This window comes from Haliotis rufescens, unplaced genomic scaffold (genome assembly GCF_023055435.1).
Source record: "Haliotis rufescens isolate VD_foot unplaced genomic scaffold, xgHalRufe1.0.p SCAF_17, whole genome shotgun sequence".
Lineage (NCBI taxonomy): Eukaryota > Metazoa > Mollusca > Gastropoda > Lepetellida > Haliotidae > Haliotis > Haliotis rufescens.
This window is the reverse complement of record NW_025963857.1, coordinates 9,032,505-9,055,118: the sequence shown is the minus strand read 5'-3', so window position 1 is coordinate 9,055,118 and position 22,614 is coordinate 9,032,505. Positions and strand designations below refer to the sequence as shown.

General features: G+C 38.1%; 1 protein-coding gene across 1 annotated transcript in view; it reads left to right on the top strand.

The window, feature by feature from the left end:
• Positions 1 to 247: 247 nt before the first annotated feature.
• The window catches only part of LOC124132605 (GLIPR1-like protein 1), a 44,454-nt gene continuing 22,087 nt past the window's right edge, over positions 248 to 22,614 (top strand). Inside the window, exon 1 of the mRNA XM_046496640.2 lies at positions 248 to 525. Within this exon, the coding sequence (XP_046352596.2) occupies positions 346 to 525 (180 nt within the window). The 5' untranslated portion in view covers positions 248 to 345. The remainder of the gene's footprint in view (positions 526 to 22,614) is intronic.

The window sequence follows — 22,614 nt, the reverse complement described above, 5'->3', positions numbered from 1 at the left end:
ACCTTTCTGCCTTATTCAAAGCACACATGGTAACTGTTGTTTGGTTCATGAGCCATGAGTATGACTGCTTCATGAATGTCACATCGACAATACAATAATCATGTCCTCACACTTCCACCAGCTGTTCATAAACAGAATAAACAATCTGGGCTATCGACATACGAACATATGTAAATGACTGCCGCTGTAAGCCATCTATCTCAACCAATCAATGTGCCTGTAGACACAATCATCAGGTAGACACAATAGGTGAGGTGCCGCCTTGACTCATATGGAGTCCTATATAAAGTGTGTAATCCAGGTTTGTAGATTGATCAGAAGAGGTAGAGTTGTCCAGCAAGCACGATGGTTACGTTAACTCTTCTGGTTGTGTTCCTTGGGTGTTGTCTACATGAACTGGATGCTTGGCGGTGGGATGTGATAGCCAAGGACAGGGCTGGCTTCACATTCGAGGAGAAAGTTGATCTGTTAAGGACTCACAATAAATATAGGCGGGAAGCGGGCGCTTCCAATATGAACCAGCTGGTAAGTACATGACACGACTACGCATATTTCATATTAAGCCGTACATATTCTAGACCTGTTTACTTTGCGTTTTATCAAAAGAACCAAAAGTTTCATATTTGCTTTCTTCTTTCATGGTATATCTCGTCCGCTACAGATCGCCACATGCATTAATACATAAACACAAAACTAACTCTACGATCCTTAGAATAGTTATGGCTAAGTCAGTATTATTAGTGAATTTGTAGTTATAGTCCATCATAAATAACATTGTACACGGGAACCACATGTTAATTATAAAATTCTGCCACCGAAACACATTATTTCTGTTCTCAACTGCATTAAATCTCAGATATCACCATTACGTCTGAATGATTTGTTTGTTTGTTGTTTAACGCCGCACTCAGCAATATTCCAGCCATATTACTGCGGTCTGTAGTTAATCGAGTCTGACAAGACAATCCAGTGATTACATAATGACCATCGATCCACGCAATGGGGATACGATGACACACATCAACCTAGTCAGCGAACCTGCCCACGTGATCCCGTTAGTCGACTCTTAAGACAAGCATAGTCGCCTTTTATTGCAAACATGGGTTGCTGAAGACCTATTCTAACTCGGACATACATGTTCTTATTAGTTTCGCTTTAAAGGAAAGATGTCGTTGGTCACCATCAAAAGGTTTTCTTGCAACACGTGTTAAGTATCGATTCCTATAAATATTCATATCTATATTCGTTACGGAATAGATGTTATTTTGAATAGTATTTACAACATGTCAGAAAAGACAACGAGGGCGATATTGAAACAAAACAGTTATTCCTGCCGTAGGTTTTATAACAAATATAATTGTACACTGTATGCTCAAAATTGATGAGTTCTGGGTAGAACAAATGTCTTGCCCCTCCTTTCATAAAGTAGCAACTGTATGTCGAGGCGCAGTGACGGAAGAAATAGTATGTCTCTCATCAATATACATGCCGATGTAACATATCAATGAATGCATACTCTGGTCGCATTGCCTTAAGTAAACGATAATTGTGAGCCAAAATGTCTGTCCTGAAAAGACTGGATCACTTCATTAAAACAACACTTAGCTTGTCTGCTTACGAAACGTCAATCTTCCAGAAGGGTATTTCTAGTAACGAAAAACCATCTCAGGTCATCATTTCGACTCACGTGTGCCTTTGAGGAAATCCTGCGAACATTTTTTTTCACGTGAAAAGAAACGTTATGTTTTTGTTTTCTTTGTTTTATTGAGAGACATTTAGTACTAATATGTTTCAAGAATGTTTTCAGGTTTCTTTGGCGTGTCTCCAGTTTAACATCATAGGGAGGTTTTTTGAAGGCTACAATTTTCAGACACGCCATTTATACAATCACAAGAAATCTGTGCCAACAGCAGAGTCAACTGCACGATTCTGATCATATCATATAATTATGTCCTAATGAATGACAACAAATTTTTTTAACTGAATCGGGGAGGCATTAATACTGTTTAAAGTCTTAAAAGAATAGCCTGAGATTAATATTCTTGAATGTGTTATGTTGCATGTGTTCAAGCACCATAACTTTGATTGCAAAGATATTATTGCAATATGTAAATACAAAAACATTATCTGGAGTACATTTTGAAAAGAGGTGATACATAAATCTTTAGGTGTGTAACCTTAAATATTAAATTTAAGAATTTAAGTGTATACCCATAATAAAAAATGTTTTGTTTTTACCAACATTGACTCAAAAAGAGTGAATAACGCAAAAGCAAGTTTAGACATCAGAACACTTTTGCAAGTCAATTACGATATCTCAAATACGCGTGTCGTCATCATCAGAGGGGGCACGGGTGGCCCAGTCGTCTTAGGCGCCGCGATTCGCTGTGCAGAGTTGCGTCCCTTGGGCACGCCAGAAATCTATGATTGTGGGTTTGAATCCCGGTTCGCCCCGATTATGTTTCTAAGTTTGTCAGCACCGTACCCGTGCTCGTGGGTTTCACCGAAGTGGTAAACGTTTGAGACCTGCATCACTTCGGGCTTTCCTCCCACATTAAGCTGACACGCTGGGATATAACTGGAAAACTGTTAAAAGCGGCGTTAAACCCAACTCACACACTCACTCACGTCATCATCAGAGAGGCTTAACACAAAACATTGAACAGATTTGGAAGCATTAACATGCCTTGAGCACACACTCTTCTGGCAAGCGTAAAACACTTTATGCGGCATGCGGTACAACCATTTTGAAGTACCAAAACTAATTTCAAGTTCACACATAGGTATGTTAGTAACTCTGACCTCGCAAGACGAAGATAACTTCCGTAATGATGTCTTTACAAAGAGCTACATCTGTTCATGGTGGCCCGTGGGATTCCGGGGTAGAATTGGTACCAATGAACCTTTGATTGTCGTAATGGACGTCTTTTGTTTGTTTGCTTTTAACGTCGCACTCAGCAATATTCCAGCTATAATTATGACGGCGGTCTGTAAATAATCGAGTTTGGACCAGACAATCCAGTGACTGACATCATGAGCATCGATCCACACAGTTGGGGTACGATGACATGCATCAACCAAGACAGCGAGCCTGACTACGCAATCCCGTTAGTCGACTCTTACGACAAGCATGTCATCGTATACCATTTGCGTGGATCGATGCTCATGATGTCAATCAATGGATTGTCTGGTTCAAACTCGATTATTTACAGACCGCCGTCATATATCTGGAATATTTCTGAGCGCGGCGTTAAACAACAAATAAAAAAACGTATGTGGCACAGGGAGTACTAGACACGGTGAATTTAAAGAAACGCTGCAAGAACAAAAGCAAGGTTATATTCTTTCATATTAAAGCCGATGTGTTTCTACTGATAGGTATGGTAGTTGTCTAGATCAACTTAAAGTTCGCTGGAAGGGACAGATGTATCAATAATGCCAGTGTCACTTGGTCATTGATCAAACAGCACATGTCGGTAGTGACGTTAAGTGCATAACATGATATATTCCACATGAATATATTTTTGTCAGTGCCCTACAGATAACGAAACTATACTGAGAGGCAATGAAAACGCAATCAGCATTTTTTATCATAGATTAGTAACAGAGGAGAAAACGAAGTGATTAGTTATTGAAAAATGTTACTTAGCGTGATAATTGTCTTCTGTCGTCGTGTGTACAGACATGTTTGGTTGTGTGCACACCATCCTGAACAAAACGCCAAAACACATCTTCAGCTTGCAGTCCGAAATGCACGTGCGCGACATGAATTTTGAATTGCATGCCAACAGTACACATTGCTCCCCTATAAAATCACATCATGATTTGAAATTGTGTCCATATGCACCATGCCACGGTTAACCCAAGATCAGCGACACCAGGCCATTTGAATGCTGCGAGCTGGCACTCCACAGACTGACGTTGCACAACACTTTAATGTCCATCCATCAACTGTCAGTCGTCTCAGAAGGCGCTACCAAGTCACAGGCAGGGTGGTGGATCGGCCACGCCCAGGCGTTCAACGGGTGACAACAGGACGTCAGAATCGCTATACTGTCATGCAACACCTCCGACGTCGATTTCAGACAGCTGTACAGACTGCTAACAGCACTATCAGAAGCAGAGGAAGATCCATCAGCAGTCGAACTGTGCGTCGACGTCCTGCTGCAGCAGGGATACGGTCACGTCGACCGTACCAAGGTCAGATCTTAACGCATAAAAACAGACTTCAACGACAGTGATGGGCTGCAGCAGGTGGTTTTTCAGCATGACAATGCTAGGCCCCATACTGCCATCCTGACACGGAATTTGCTTCAGAGAAACAACGTGGAGGTCATGCAGTGGCCCTCAAGGTTACCAGACATGAACCCAATTGAGCACCTGTGGGACGAACTTGGTAGGCGTGTGAGACGACAGCAGATTCCGCCCCGCAATGTTGCTGAGCTCACTCAGGCATTGCAGTATCACTGGAACGCAATCCCGGCTCATTTCATCCGTCGTTTATGTGAGTCCATGTCAAGGCGTTTGCAAGCTTGTGTTCGTGCTCCAGGTGGACACACCAGATACTGAGGGTCTGTTCAATCTCTCTCCTGTAAATGGGGTTAGAACTGATGATACTGGACACTGCTTTATGCAGATTTTCCCTATCGTGATCAGTCTTTGCTAATATACTTAATAAAAGCTTTGAAATTTTCTTATGTTAATAAAATTCACGTTTGAAAATTGGATTGCGTTTTCATTGCCTTAAGAAAACAAGTAAAATCAATTGTAAAATTACCGTGCCATACCATCATGTCTTTGTATGTATAATACGTGAAAAAGTAACTATAAAAGTGTTTATTCTGAAATTAATGAATGTATCTTTCAATACAATGTCATATATATGAAGACATCTCCTCGACTTTAGAACCGCCTCCGAGGTCTAGTGGTAGAGCGTCCGCCCGAAGAGCGGAATGCCCGGGGTTCGATCCCCGACTGAGTCATACTAAAAGACGTTAACAAATGTACTTGTTGTTACCCTGTCTGGCGCTCGGCATTAAGGGGCTAAAACAAGGACTGGTCGGCTCGAAGTCAGTATAGTGTGTCAGTGTTCATGTTAAACTGCGGCATGGTATCTCGGTGAGCTAGCACTATAAATCGGCATCAGTCCGGACTAGCACAAGCAGCCACACACACACGTGCATGCACGTCGCTATGTAAGTGCAATATTCTTGGACGCGACGTTAAACCCAATTTCACCCCACCTCACCTCCTCGGCTCTAGGAACGTAATACACAATTTGCACGTGCATGTTCATGCACGGTGGACTCTTTGGATGTTTGCGTGTTTGTTGAACGTGATGCTCACACACGTGAACCACACACAGTGATTGTTCAGCTATCGGGTACTCATAAAAAAGCACTTGAACCGTAACATGTTTAACCGTAAATAATGCTTACATAATGTCACGACGTCTTCGCGCCGTAAGTATGCTACAAGCAGAAATGGCGCAAAACTTGGTAAAAAGGGCATTGCGATTTTTTTGCGAATATCAATTTTGCAGGATTCATTTTGTCATTTCCGAGAAAGAAATATATCATAATAATCGTAGAAAGTATTTAAATGCCCAAGTGAAAGTGATTAAACCACGCACTCCCTAATCGGCTTCCAAGACAAACATATTTGGGGGTGGGGGGTGGTGGCCTAAAGCTATCTGAACTGAACCGGACTGGACTGAACTTCATCACACACAGGCTGCAAACTGCAGCATAAGAGGTACAATATATATTTTACACATGTACATGGTATATACAGTATAAACAGTGATGTTTGTAAAATACATTAAATCCAAAAAAGAGAAAGAAAGGAAAGATGAGGTACAAGTTAAACAGTACGATACTAACATGAAATAAACACAATTACTTCCTAAAGGAAGACATAACAATCTTACAAAAAACAGATCGTTTCCATATTGTCCCTACTTTATGATTATCAATACGAATATTCATTTTATATATATTTGGTGTTGTGTAAAAATGTTAATGAATAAGGTTTTTCCTATCAGTTTCAACGTTGGGACAAACAAAGAGATATTGAAATTCATCACCGACATCCTTAATGTTACATAAATTACACTTTCTTTCAATTAAAGGGATAATTTTCAATCTCAATTGGAAGACAATGATTTGAGGTTCTAAATTTAAGCAATATTCTCCAGCTATCCTCTTGCAGAATCCTTAGGTACGATTCGAAATGAAAGTCTAGTCTTTTAACAATGTTATGGTGACTTAAAAATATATTAATTAAAATAATATCTGGTTTGGCATTTCTAGCTGAATAGATAACTAGTCTCCACATCCTGAATATTAAATAGTCGGTCCCTTAACTTGTTTTGTGTAGTGTACACACATTGCACAGATAGTTGTTTTCGTCAATATCCCTAAAAATACGGTTGAAACAATAAGTTTTTGTTTCTCATCCCATGAATGGCCAAAGTTTATCTATCATCCCTCCACTTCAACACGGAAACAACGTCCACCATATTGTCAGTACGTGCTCTCGTACCTTTCAGATGTTACATCTTACTTTCACACTTAAACATAGGACAATCACAATAAATATATTCAGTATTTACATTTAATTATAATGTCGAAAAACCGCGGAAATACGTGGGAAAAATAAATCAGAACAAATTGTAACAGGTTTGAAGTTTTCATGACAAAAGATCAATGGTTGGCCGGTATCTTCACAACGTGAGCGTCCCTGCAGGACTAACACATGGATGCACTCTTCTGTTTGGCGACTCGGGTTTTGAAACGCAAGTCCCGGATTAAATATACAGTCATATGTTACCAGTTTAAGCATATTTATCAATCACTTTTACACAACATGTCCTTGCATATTATGGGGAGACAAAGTTTTGATCATGAAAAGATACTTTGATTTTCTATTTCTATTGACAAAAGGCTACCAACGCTACGTACTTTCAAGCTAAAGAATAACATTCTGAAACAAATCCAAATACCCCTATAAGTCTATTACTATCAATCCGGACGTAGTGATAACAAATGTCATTCTAAATTCCACAAACAAATTACATGCGTCCGCGGCAGAATATAACGTACGTTAGCCTGCGTTGCAAACTTCGCGACTTCTGCTCCCGCTCGCGACACTTTTTCCGTCAAATTGTTAACGATTAAGTAAGACAATGTCCTGTTAAAGAAAAGGAGGCATGCAATACGTGCAAGTTAGAGCACGAGGACCTGGTGTCTCTTCGCTGAATTGATTAGACATGAAGGTCCAAGTACTATAACCTATTTAAACCATGACCAACATTCAAAGAACATTAGCAAATATATTTCAACATCATTGTTTTTCTATGCCTAGCTGTGGTGGTGTTTTTTTATGTTTAATAACGTACTTAGTCTCTGGAACAGGCTGTCAGTTAACCCCCTTACGGCCACGCTTTTTTACAGTTTTGATTAAACCAATCTTCTACAAAACGCAAAGTAAGTCTTAAATTCGTCATCTTAGATAAGTAATAAATGTGCTCTACTCCCATGTGTAATGTAATAAAGTATAGTTTTGCCCTGAACTAGCATAACTATTACAACTCGAACGCAAGCACCCCCGTGCTTTAACTATAATAGTTCAGGGCAAAACTAATTTTATTACACTACACATGGGGGAAGGGCAAGCTTTAGTCCTGAGATCGAATTATCAAGCAACACATAATCACACAGAATGCAGAATCTAATACCCTAGGAAAAACAGAAGATACAAAAGATAGAATAACTGTTTTATTTATAAGAAGTACTGAACGACCTTCACCCTGAAGAAACAACTATGTTTTTATCAACACTGTGGGAGTCTTACATATGCGGCTTTATTACTTGAGAAATCCCCGTCACATGTGATCAGAATATTCACTCTCAATAGAATAACACCTAACGACAGACGCTGGTAGAATGAACATTGTGAGCTTCACAAAGGGTCAGTCTGTATTCTACAAGTAATCCATGTGAGCGGGTATAATCACTCGATCTGCTGTATGCATGCCCTAGAAGCAGAGGGGTTTGTCACATAAGCAAATCCCTCCACAACTGTAGTCAACTGTGTCCTCGCTGATGAGGTTATCATAATGTTCATAACATATTCGTCCAAGTCAATAATAATGTAACAATAAACCCACTTCACAGCAATAAAGAATGTTCTTCACCTGTAGAGATCCCCTTGGAACACTGAATGGATTTACATAACGCATTCCTGGTTATGGAAATGTCAACCTACCAATTGACACTCCTTATTCTTGGACCCGCTCAGACAGCATTTGTAGCCCAATTGTAGGTGCTTCGTTTCTTGAACGTGTGATAACATATCTGAGGATTCATGGAATATGTCCTTCCTAAAGATCCTCATGTAATCCCAAAATAAAACAGTCACAAAATATCTTTCAATGTATATATATCATGCAACGAACATCAGATCCTCTGCATTATAGATGTGATATTTTGTTACGATATATGTAATTCCTATTGCACCCATTGCTACTGTATGAATATATGTACTATAGGCCTATGGCCTTTTCAGTACTTGAAATAAAGATTGAAGATATAGAAAATACCATGGAGTCGCTTTCATAATTTGATATGCAAGAATATCTTGTATAATCTCATATGGGTCTCTCCCAATGCATTATGATAATGTATGTATAGCCTAGACATGTTCACCTACTTATGGAGAGGTTTCATATAATGCAATCATCATAACGTATAGCAATGCGAAAGTATGTCACGATATAACACATATAGTGTATGACAGATTATGGAATAACGAGATGCAATATATACTCTTAAAAAGAGTAGAGAATCAAGAAATATATGTGTGAATACCATGAATAAGACAAAAATCCTATGCAAGAACGTTTATGTCTGTAAAACTTAACACCAAAACACATCCTCTGGTTTGCACGTGCCTCGCGCAGTAGGGCCACACACGAGCGTAGGGTGTCATTCTGACTTTGACACTTCCAAGGAAGGTCGATTACTCCCTGTGGACCATTATCTCTGCTTCTGCTTCTCATATAGTTGTTATTTACTTGATTTCATTCATTGTTTGAGTGTGGACTAGTGAACCGGCGTCCGCAACGCGCGAAACGTCTACGGGCTATTGGCGTGCTAGGAACTTCAGACGTTCAGTGTTTCACAGTCTGTGATAAGAAAACTCTAGATCGGGTTCCAAAAACCCACAAAGTTGACGATCGATGGCGTCCCAGGTCAACGACATGAGTACAGGATCGTTGATCCGAAACTAGTCTCTACGAAATCGAGATGACACGGCGAATCAAACTGCTGCAAACTTTAATCAGGCTACTGGAGTACGACTTACGGATCAGATGATTAGAATTCGTCAACATGCAGCACATCTCCATGCTCGACGGTCACGTGTTTTGCCGCCTCTTACAAATGGCAAAATCGCCAACAGGCGTCAATAGTGTTCACAACGTCTGAACTGGGGTAATCGTCGCTGGTCACGTGTAATGTTTTGAGATAAGTCTCGAGTCATTTTCCGCTTCCTTGGTAGGCGTGGTCGTGTCTGACCGGAGACCTCATGACAGATGTGGCGGTGGATCGGTCATGGCGTGAGGTGGCACCACTATGAATGACCGGCCCCACTCCATATTGTGCAAAGAAACGGTCACTAGCCACCTGTTTACAGTGGGCAATACGACTGTTCATTGTAATATTGCATCTGTTTATGGTGTGCAATACGAGTGTTCATTGTAATATTTCATCTGTTTACAGTGGGCAATACGATTCTTCACTGTAATATTTCATCTGTTTACAGTGGGCAATACGATTCTTCACTGTAATATTGCATCTGTTTATGCTGTGCAATACGAGTGTTCATTGTAATATTTTATCTGTTTACAGTGGGCAATACGATTGTTCACTGTCATGTTTCATCTGTTTATGCTGTGCAATACGACTGTTCATTGTAATATTTCATCTGTTTACAGTGGGCAATACGACTGTTCATTGTAATATTGCATCTGTTTACAGTGGGAAATACGATTGTTCTCTGTAATATTTCATCTGTTTACAGTGGGCAATACGACTGTTCATTGTAATATTTCATCTGTTAATAGTGTGCAATACGATTGTTCTCTGTAATATTTCATCTGTTTACAGTGGGCAATACGATTGTTCTCTGTAATATTGCATCTGTTTACAGTGGGCAATACGATTGTTCACTGTAATATTGCATCTGTTTATGGTGTGCAATACGACTGTTCATTGTAATATTTCATCTGTTTATAGTCGGCAATACGACTGTTCATTGTAATATTTCATCTGTTTACAGTGGGCAATACGATTGTTCTCTGTAATATTTCATCTGTTTACAGTGGGCAATACGACTGTTCATTGTAATATTTCATCTGTTTACAGTGGGCAATACGATTGTTCATTGTAATATTTCATCTGTTTACAGTGGGCAATACGACTGTTCATTGTAATATTTCATCTGTTTACAGTGGGCAATACGACTGTTCATTGTAATATTTCATCTTTTTTAGTGGGCAATACGACTGTTCATTGTAATAGTTCATTTGTTTACAGTGGGCAATACGATTGTTCACTGTAATATTGCATCTGTTTATGCTGTGCAATACGAGTGTTCATTGTAATATTTCATCTGCTCTACAGTGGGCAATACGATTGTTCAAGGTAATATTGCATCTGTTTACAGTGGGCAATACGATTGTTCACTGTAATATTGCATCTGTTTATGGTGTGCAGTACGACTGTTCATTGTAATATTTCATCTGTTTATAGTGTGCAATACGACTGTTCATTGTAATATTTCATCTGTTTACAGTGGGCAATACGATTGTTCTCTGTAATATTTCATCTGTTTACAGTGGGCAATACGACTGTTCATTGTAATATTTCATCTGTTTACAGTGGGCAATACGATTGTTCTCTGTAATATTTCATCTGTTTACAGTGGGCAATACGACTGTTCATTGTAATATTGCATCTGTTTACAGTGGGCAATACGATTGTTCTCTGTAATATTTCATCTGTTTACAGTGTGCAATACGACTGTTCTCTGTAATATTTCATCTGTTAATAGTGTGCAATACGATTTTTCATTGTAATATTTCATCTGTTTACAGTGGGCAATACGACTGTTCATTGTAATATTTCATCTGTTTACAGTGGGCAATACCATTGTTCTCTGTAATATTTCATCTGTTTACAGTGGGCAATACGATTGTTCATTGTAATATTTCATCTGTTAATAGTGTGCAATACGATTGTTCTCTGTAATATTTCATCTGTTTACAGTGGGCAATACGACTGTTCACTGTAATATTTCATCTGTTTACAGTGGGCAATACGACTGTTCATTGTAATATTTCATCTGTTTACAGTGGGCAATACGACTGTTCATTGTAATATTTCATTTGTTTACAGTGGGCAATATGACTGTTCACGGTCATGTTTCATCTGTTTTCAGTGGGCAATACGACTGTTCACTGTAATATCTCATCTGTTTACAGTGGGCAATACGATTGTTCATTGTAATATCTCATCTGTTTACAGTGGGCAATACGACTGTTCATTGTAATATTTCATCTGTTTAAAGAGGGCAATACGACTGTTCATTGTAATATTTCATCTGTTTACAGTGGGCAATACGACTGTTCATTGTAATATTTCATCTGTTTATAGTGTGCAATACAATTGTTCATTGTAATATTTCATCTGTTTACAGTGGGCAATACAACTGTTCATTGTAATATTTCATCTGTTTACAGTGGGCAATACGACTGTTCATTGTAATATTTCATCTGTTTAAAGTGTGCAATACAATTGTTCACTGTAATATTTCATCTGTTTATAGTGGGCAATACGACTGTTCATTGTAATATCTCATCTGTTTACAGTGGGCAATACGACTGTTCATTGTAATATTTCATCTGTTTACAGTGGGCAATACGATTGTTCTCTGTAATATTTCATCTGTTTACAGTGTGCAATACGATTGTTCAAGGTAATATTGCATCTGTTTACAGTGGGCAATACGATTGTTCACTGTAATATTGCATCTGTTTATGGTGTGCAATACGACTGTTCATTGTAATATTTCATCTGTTTATAGACGGCAATACGACTGTTCATTGTAATATTTCATCTGTTTACAGTTGGCAATACGACTGTTCACTGTAATATTTCATCTGTTTACAGTGGGCAATACGACTGTTCATTGTAATATTTCATCTGTTTATAGTGTGCAATACGACTGTTCATTGTAATATCTCATTTGTTTATATTTTGCAAAACGACTGTTCATTGTTCAATAATTTCATACTTTAAGGTTTACACTGTTTCTTTCATGCCGATTGGCTGAATGGGTAGTCACGTGATCTGATATTTGGAGTTTTCACTCCTGTGAACGGACAGAAACGTTTACACGATGTGAACAATATTTTGGTGAAATTCATCGTGTGATCTTTTGCCGGAACTACTTACCGGGATTTCCCCGAATTCTCGATCGGTGTTTACAATCAACTCGTTTTTCTATTTTCTTTTTATTCCCTGCATTTATCAGGAATATAATTAATTTAGTATTTTTGCCTGGTCTTGTAACATTTCATCTGACTTAAAAATAAATAAAATCTTTGGTTCTGGTGTTTATAATGTCGTCTAGCTGCTAGATGATACAAAATGGATTGTCCTAACGGTGATTTGGATATGGAATTTCTATCTTTCAATGCTAATAACGCAAGTGAAGAAAATGAATTCTGTAAAATTACTGAGGTGAACGAAATTGATTTGTTGAGCGATATTGACTTTAATGTCTTGTTTTCGGAAATGACAGGAATCTAGCACCAAGACAATTGCGAATGAAAACAATGTAGCCGCTGGCACAGATCAAAGCGACTGCTCCTGATCAATCCCAACCCAAAACCCGACCTTCCCATATGCCGCTTTGTTTTTCATTATTTACATCCGATAACCATCCCGTTAAAGGACACGAACATGTATTACCAATAGTTAGATATACCTGTCCCCAGAACTTTAATGAAAAATATGCAGAAAACTGGAATGGTGAAAACAACCAAACTGAACATTCCTGCGATGTAGACAGCGTATACGAAGAATTTCAAAATAAGTTATTAACCTGTGCAAGAAAACATCGAGTGGTCCAATTCTGCAAAGGGAAGCAACTGGTATGACGAAGAATGCCGAGACGCATTTTATGTTATCCTTGTCTGATTCCACTATTGAAGATAATATTGATATAAACAGTGAACTTGATATAGATATAACTAACAGCGAAATAGTTGATGTTATAAATGATATGAAAAATGGTAAATCCCCTGGTTATAGTGGAATACCGATAGTATTTTATCCTAAAGCCTGGTCACTAGGTGTAATAATGCCTCTATTAAAAAAGGCAGTGGAAACAACCCTTCTGATTATAGACCCATCTCTTTACTTCGGTGTTCAGGGAAAATATTTGCTAAGATTATGTGTAAACGTTTAAACGATTGGGAGGATTAAGATAGTTTTTTTAGTACCTGAGCAGGCTGGGTTTAGAAAAGGATTTAGAACATCTGATAATGTGTATGTTATCAATGCTTTGATTGAAAAATATCTATTGTTACATAAAAGTAGATTCTATTATGCGTTCATTGATCTTAAGTCAGCGTTCGATTTAGTGTGTAGGACAAGTTTATTTTACAAACTCTGGAAAGGTAATGTTAATGGTAAAATATTTAGAATACTTAAAAATATGTATGAAAACGTTAAATCTTGTATATTTGTTAACGGTGGCTACACAAACTTTTTCCATTGCCAGTCAGGTGTACGACAGGGATGTGAGTTATCTCTCTTTCTGTTTCCATTCTTTGTAAATGATATTGTTGATTTTCTTAATTCAGACGGGCAACGTAATATCCAATAAGGAATGATTGAACTTTTTATTCTAATGTTTGCAGATGATATGATCTTATTCGAGAGTACAGTAGTGGGGTTGCAAAGACACCTCGACAAAATGAAGATTTATTGTCATAAATGGAAATTGTCTATTAATATAAGCAAAAGTAAAGTTATCGTATTTAGACGTAGTGGTCGTCTTAGAAGATATGAAACGTTTTGGTTTGACAATGATATTAAAGAAATTGTTCCTACTTATAAATATTTAGGTGTTCGTCTTTCATCATCTGGAGGTGGTACTTTACACAGAAAACACTAGCTCTACAAGCGACGAAATATCTTCCCGCTATAAAATCAAACTCAAGGGATTACATGAAACTTCCTTATAATGTACTTTTACAGATATTTAATGTCAAAATACTACCTGTTCTTCTCTACTGCTCAGAGATATGGGGCTTTCACCCGTCTCAAGATGTCATCAATGTACATGATGGATTCTTTAAGAATATTCTACAATATGGGAGATTTGCCCCCACTATAGCTGCACGTGGTGAGCTAGGACGTTATTCACTTAAAGTCAGTCAACATGTTCGTATTGTCACATTTTGGCCCCGACTTGTTTCTCAAAAAACTAATATAATCCTTAGCCATGCTTATTCATATCAATACAATCTGGCAGAAAAGGGAATACATTGCTGGGCACTAAAAGTAAAACAACTTCTTTATTCATATGATTTTGGCCATGTTTGGAATAATCAAGGGGTAAATCATATTGGTTTTATTGATAACTTTAAAACAAGATGTATTGATATAGATAACCAACAGTGGTCTAACAGTTTACGAACTTACTAAAAACTTTCTTTTTATTCTTGTATTAAGCAATATAATGTATTTGAATATTATCTAGATTGTATTTCACTAAGTGCCTGTCGTATTGCTTTGGGTAAATTTAGATGTTCTGGTCATAATTTGCTGATTGAAAATGGAAGGAAGTACAATATACCTAGAGCTAAGAGACTATGTCCATTTTGTGTAAGACCTGAAGTGGAATCTTAATATCATTTTTGTTTACAATGTCCGCATTATTACAGTTTGAGACGTAATGTTCTACCTTATTATTTTTACACAAATGTAACTTTTGATAAATTTGTAGCACTCTGTACATCTAAAACCCCATGCATAATTAATGCTTTAGCTAAATTTATATTTCTTGCTTTTAAAAAGCGTAATAACTTTCTCATTGGCACTGAAATTGTCTAACTCTGATATCATGTATTGTATAATGGGTCGGTGGCCCCTTTACTGAAATATGGCTCTCTCTCAATACGACTGTTCATTGTAATATTTCAGCTGTTTACATTTGGCAATACGACTGTTTATTAGTTCATTGTAAAATTCGTGTACGAAACACAAGTGCAGGGCTCCGTTTCACAAAACTGTCGATGCTAAGATGCTCGATGCTCTCATACTTAAGCATTATACTAGTCGTGATATATCTGAAATACTGTTCATAGCGGCACCAACACTGACGTACAGCAGTAGTAACGTTAAGGTTGCTTAATGAAGTATGAACCAAAACATTACAGTAAAACGAGTTCTGTCAAAGGTATCCTACGAGGAACACTGTCCATAATTTATCTCTACATTCAAGAGTTCTAGTGTCTTAATGAGTACTGGTATACTAGTACTGTTCATGTGATATTGTGTGTGTACCCTGAGATTCTGGAAGGGACCCGATTAGAATTGAGAACTTTAACGTTTAAAGGACCAGAAAATGCTTGAAGAAATTGATGTTTAAGACTGCTGAAAAAGAGAAATATTGTCTGCCACAAAAATACATTGTTGCGAGCTGTACTTTTTATAAAAAAATTATTTAGTCTTTAAGTTTTTTAATAACAAAATACCTGTTTTTCAAATGTTGAAGTAAAACTATCTAAACTCGGTACAAAATCCTGACTATTTAATTGTCGGTCTCTAAGATATGTCAACCAGTCATAATTGTTGAATTTCAAAATCTAGACTGTGTAATAGCTGTATGGCTAGACTGAGCGAGGGTTTAACGGCGCTTTTAACAATATTCCAGTTATGTCACGGTACGTCAGCTTGATGTGTGAGGAAAGCCCAGATGTCGTTGGAGCACGGGTTGGTGTGTTGCCTGTTCACATAACAAAGCGACTAGTCCCGCCCACAAACCTCTAACTCTTCATGACCAAAAATGGCAAGATGCTGTTTTGTGAGAATCGATCACCACATTATAAAAACCATTAACGTACATTGTCACAACATAAGGTACATTATTCCTTCATGGCGATTCTAGTCTGTTCTTCGGTAGCTGCTATTAAATATTTTATCACGAAATGTAACACAACCCTATCTGTAGCTCAATTCTATATTGGACACATGAAGTTATTGTCATGCAGGTGGCACATGTGAAGGCTGTTCATCAACTGGTGCTCGTGTCGTTGTTTGGTTGTTGTTATATTGACATTTACCAGGGACATTATCTACCATTTATCTCGACTGCGCGGATGGGTTAAAAATGGTGTGTCTGCCACAAAACATACATTGTTTCGAGCTTTCTTTTTAAATATTTAGGCTCATAGTTTAAATTAGAAATATCTGGTTCTGCAAATGATGGTTTTAAAATATCAATGTTTCCGTTCAAAATTCCGGGCCCTTCCCATACATCAAATTGTCGGTCCCTATCCGTCCGTTAATGGATAATGTCCGCTTAGGATACAAAGATGATATTGTTCATACATAATGATGTTGGGATACATATGTACATCTTTTCGTCACCACTCACTTCCTTTCGTAACCCAAACCTACTTGGGTTGTCAGTCAAGACATGACGAGGTCGTTTTACGACAATTTCGTATTGGCCACAGTCGGTTAACACACGAATATCTGCTTAAGACAGATGAGGACGAACCCCCTAAGTGTATCCCTTGTGACGAAAGGTTCACCGTCAAGCATAATTGCTGGACTGTATGGGCTTTGCAATCGCAAGGGATTCACATAATCAAAGCGTAAATCTGAAAGATCTCTTTTCCCGTGTTAGCGGGCATCTTATTATCAGCTATTTGAAAGAAATTTGTCTGTATAATAAATTTTAAAAATGTATGTGAATATATAAATGCATGTTTTTAAATTTGGTGTGATGCTGTTTTCAACTGACATTATTGAAGCCTCTGTCCAGGGGGTTAAAGTATCGTAAAATTATTGTCCCTCTGTGTGACAGGTAATCCTATCATAATCGTTGTAACTATCATCAACCAGTGTTTTAAGCCGACTTATTGATGAGTATTTTTTTAATATTGGCTAGTATTGTGCTCAACCACAAGTAGCTAAAATGATGACGTAAATCCTGCTAGGGTATCATGCAGGAAGCAGAGGTACTGTAAGTCCCCATGATCCCCAGCGAGGTGGCTTAGCTTTGGTTACTAGTGGCCTATAGCCCGTGTTTTAAAACTGTATATATAATGATGTTATGCTCAAATATGTTTCATAAATAGTATGCTTAAATATGTTTCACAACTTGTTTTTAAATAAAAGTTTGCATAAAAAAACTAAATTGTAAATATATTAACTTGGTCTCGTCGCTATATGGCTGAAATAATGCCGATGCGACGTTACCTTTTCACTCACACACTCACTCACTCACTCGTGAAGATCCGAGTCGAATAGCTCTGTAAAAGGCGACTATTCTTGTCGTAAGAGGCGACTAACGGGATCGGGTGGTCAGGCTTGCTGAGTTGGTTGATGCATGTCATCGATGCCAATTGCGCGGATCGATGCTCATGATATCAATCACTGGATTGTCTGGTCCAGACCCGATTATTTACAGACCGCCGTCATATAGCTTGAATATTGCTGAGTGCGGCGTAAAGCATCCAACCAATCAACCAACCTTTCGTAACCCGGGAATTGATCGCGAATGCAGTACATAAAGTTCGAAACCTGCACCGGAAAGTACTTGTAGAGTTAAGGCCCTTGGCCAATGTGTTTTGAACTTGACGCACTGTAGCCGAAATGGAAAGTATTTTCTTTGGAAGAGCTATGGATAAAGGGCTCAGTACACTCCCCTTGCCTAGAAATGAGAGGGACCAAGGCGAACCATGTCCATACGCTGCATTATCAGATATTAACAAAAACATATTAAGCCACAGCTCGGGTCTTGGACCTTGGGTGGTGACCGCCTCCGTGGTCTTGTGGTAGAGCGTCCGCCCGGAGAGCGGAAGGTCCAGGGTTCGATCCCGGGCCGCGTCATACAAAAAGACGTTAAAAGATTGTACTTGTTGTTACCCTGTCTGGCGCTCGGCATTAAGGGGCTAAAACAAGGACTGGTCGGCTCGGGAGTCAGTATACTGTGTCTGAGTGAGGTATTCATGTTAAACTGCGGCATGGTATCTCAGTGAGCTAGCACTATAAATCGGCATCAGTCCGGACTAGTACAAGCAGCCACACACACACATACACGTGCATGCACGTCGCTATATAAGTGCAATAATCTTGGACGCGACGTTAAACCCAATTTCACCTCACCTCACCTCACCTTGGGTGGTTTAATAATCATATATCCGGAACTATATTATTTTGTGCCGTGTGAATACATAGTTATCCAGTTACAATATATCACAATATTGGTTTGCTGCAGCGTCCTAAATAAGTCTTGTCCTATTTGTACGCACCAATATGAGTACACACATCAATAAGACCATCTGACTCTGAAATATGATGTCAGTATACCCTAACCTTAAACCGACGAATGTCGCAGGTTTACAATAATGTTGTCACAACCTTCAAGGATGTAATTCTAACTCAGTAATACAATCCTGTCGCCCCCGGACAGAGATGGTAATATACAGACACTATGAGAACGATTGTGTATAAATTCACAGAACAATATGTCACTGACAAAGGTGATACGCTGCCTCAGGCTCAGATCCCATGCTGCTGCTTCATCCGACAGGTGGGCCATGGTGTCATGATGCAGAAACACCCTTTGCCCATTCCAGGATAGATCAGGTACCCAGGAACCTACATGTAACATATGTTATATTGGGGTTTGCGTTTTCTCTGTAAAGTACAAATTCGAGTATTTTGGGGTGGAGTCCCATAATCACCATCACACAAAGTCAGCTATCTAACTCACGAAAATGGAAGCCCGACAACTGGTAGTCTAGATCACGTAATTTGTGTACCCCTCTGTACGTGTAAATTGACACGGCTCCCAAGGCCAAAGGAAAATAATATACAATGCCTTTAAGAAAGTGGTCAAGTGTAACATATGCTATATTTGGAATTACACTTTCTTAGTAAAGTATAAATTCTAGTACATATTTAGGTTGATTCCCATTCGGAATTCGAACACACACTTCTCAAAGTGTTGCAGATCTTAGACGTTTACCACTTTGGTCAAACCCACGAGCATGAGTATGGTGCTGACAAACCTAGAAACATAATCGGGTGCGAACCGGGATTCGAAACGACGATTATAGGTTTCCGGCGTGCCCAAGGGAGGCAACTTTGCACAGGGAATAGCGGCGACGACTTGGCCACTCATACCCTCTGCTATCACAACGACACATTACAATCCTGAAATCAACATGTTTGTATCAGTACGCTTTCGTTGGGCTTGAAATGTCAAAAGCCTACGTAAATGTCTAAATATTATTTTGGAGATTTGGTTTTGTGACGGGTGCTACCGGTGGGGCAAACACCAGGTATCTTCACTATTTGATAGTGATTTATAAACACATGCTTGTGATGAAGTCGGAATCGCACAATGGGCCCTGCTGTTGGCAGACATTTCTATATGATTATGGAAAAGGTTTTGTCTCTTCTTTTTATTGGAATAAGATGGATTAATCAGGAAATGTTGATACTTATATTTCTCCAAAACTCACGGGGTTATTAAGTGGACCTTTGTTGATGGCCAACAAAATTATCCTTATTTTGGACATTTGTAAAAATTAGGCCTTTGATTGTTCATGTACATTCCTCACATTTGGTATTATGGTATTTCTCTTTCATTTGATCCTTTTCAGATACTTGATTACCATTATGTTTCCAATATGGCCACCAAATCCAAGATGGACGCTAAAAAATCCACAATCTCAGTTAAATGCTTGAAATTTTTTTTAACCATTTTTACCTTAATTTTAACCATTTAACTATTTGTTTTGCACTTTTCAACATATTTACTCATATCAAAGTATTAACTTGGTTTCAAAGTATTAATTGTGTCAGTTCTTCTCGATAATAGCTTCAGTAGCACTCTCCATGAACATTACCAAGAAGCAGGCTGAATTTCAGGTATAAAATGGTGGCCATATTGGAAATGGGAATACATTTCGGCTGTTTTCGCTGTTTCCTGGCGCTATCCCGATTCTGTATTACCGAGTTACCGCAGGAACCAGCGAACGGAGATGTTCCCTTTTCTCACTGTCCCGCACAGAATCGGCCATGCGCGCACTTGAGTGTGACCACTGGCCAGCGAAGCACACTGATTAGCACTTCCACAATAAATTGCAGATGAAGTGCTAATTAGTGCCCACTCCCTCTTTGTATAGTCTCCCTGGTAATATGAACAATAACTTGAAAGTGGAATTCGTCCTCTGTACCGTAATTGCAAACTGGACATATCCTTAGTGATCTATCAATAGCCAAATGTATTATATACTTCAGCTTTCTGAAGTTGAGAAAAGTAATATTTTCATTGCAGTGAACATAACACTTGATATTTCACTGCAGCGAACATAACACTTTGACGGAACTATTGTCATCCAAGAGTTACTTCCCCTGAAATTGTCTCCCTTTATCGCAAGTGTCTGGGCCGTAAACAAACTGTTGACTTCTTTTTTTACTTTAGTTCCAAGTTGACAAGGCACAAGAATGACAGATGGTTATTTATTGAGTTGATATCGCTTTTTGCCGTTTGTTATTAACTTGAAACTGTTTCGTTATAAACTGTAAGTTTCTCATAAACTCTTCAATCGAGACTTTGTTCGTTTCGCAAAGCGCCATTTTTGTTGCCTCTATTCTTTCGCCTCCAACAGCGGTCTCCTAGATTTCATTAATATTTTCAAGTTATTTTTGTATATTACCATATCTGTATGTAGGATGAAGAATTTTCGTGAACCTAAATTTTTTTTCTTACGTTTGTTAATATTTGATTAGATTTTGCAAACACGGAACTACTTTTTAAGTCGCAAATACAAGGGGTGGTGAACGTCCCTGTGTGGAAGGTAGGGAGAACTTGATTTTCAATATTTCACATTTGTAATGAGATAATTTAATTTTCTGGACGAAACAAAAAGAATATAATAAATAAGATTCTTCCATGTGTCGAGTTAAACATGATATTGCATGAAATATCCTCTGTGTATCTCCCTTCATTGTTTTTCAGTTTTGAAAAACACACTCTAAATTTTTAATAAAAGCAACAAAACCCTTTTCATATTCATACGAAATCTCTGCCAATATCAGTTGACTTTATGACTCCGACTATATCTTGAGCATGTGTTTATGAATCACTATCAAATAGTTATGATGCCAGGTGTTCGCAAAAATATGTTTCTAAACTGTCTGACAGATAAGACTGTGAACTTGAATTAAGGAGAAGGTGTCAGTTTAAAATAAAAATACATTAACATGTTATATGCCTTTTTAGGTAATCTGTCTTTGTGGATGTGAACTATTTTAAGCTAATATGTTAATATTCTAATATATCTGTAACACATTTTCGGTGTCTGATACCAGAATAGCGTCGTCAGGGAATAACAGTAACAATATTTCTGAAAAATCAGAAATAACTGAATAACATTTTTGAAAGAAATAACTTCTTTTGACAGTTCACTTATAAACAAGGAAAAGAGCAATGGGCTCAAAATTCAACCTTGGCGTAAACCATTCAGATAGTCAAAATAACGTGTTACATTTATGTTTCCTCTCACACTTAACTTAACATGACTTAAAATGTTAAAAAATACTTCTTAAAGCGTTCAACCTTTTACCATTCAGATAATAGGATTTTAACAGGAACCACAACTTATCCCGATTTACAAAATCATAAGATTTCTAAAAAATTACAAAAGCCACAAAAAAGAGTGCAATTCCTTCTGCTTAAACATTTCTGTACCATAGCATGTAATGTAAATATGTGGTCAGAAGTTTAATAACCCTGTTAAAGCCGGCTGTTATTTACTCATTATGTTTGACCAGAGCATCTAGACTATACACAGTACAATGGTGTTGAGATACCACGGTAGTTATTTGGATTACCACGCCTGCCTTTTTGTGAACAGGCATAATAACCGCTCAAGTCCACACATAAGGAAACATACCGGACTCAAATATTCTATTAAATAATGAGTGAGTAAGTTAAAATGTAATATCATATCGGCAATATTACGGCCATATCGTGACGATCTATTAAATAAAGCCTATATGAAAAGCATCATCACATTTTCGGAGACGTTTTACATTTTAATAATAACAATGTTCATACCTGCGGATTCGCCATCTTTTAAATGAAAGATTGCATTATGTATTTCGTCCTCTGTGATTGAACAGAGGCAAATTGCCTTAGGTGTCTGTGTGGGCAGGCCCGAAGCCCTCTGAACTCTCTGCAGTCAGGCTGCCGAACACGGTCACCCATCCACCTACTCTGCGTTGCTTAACT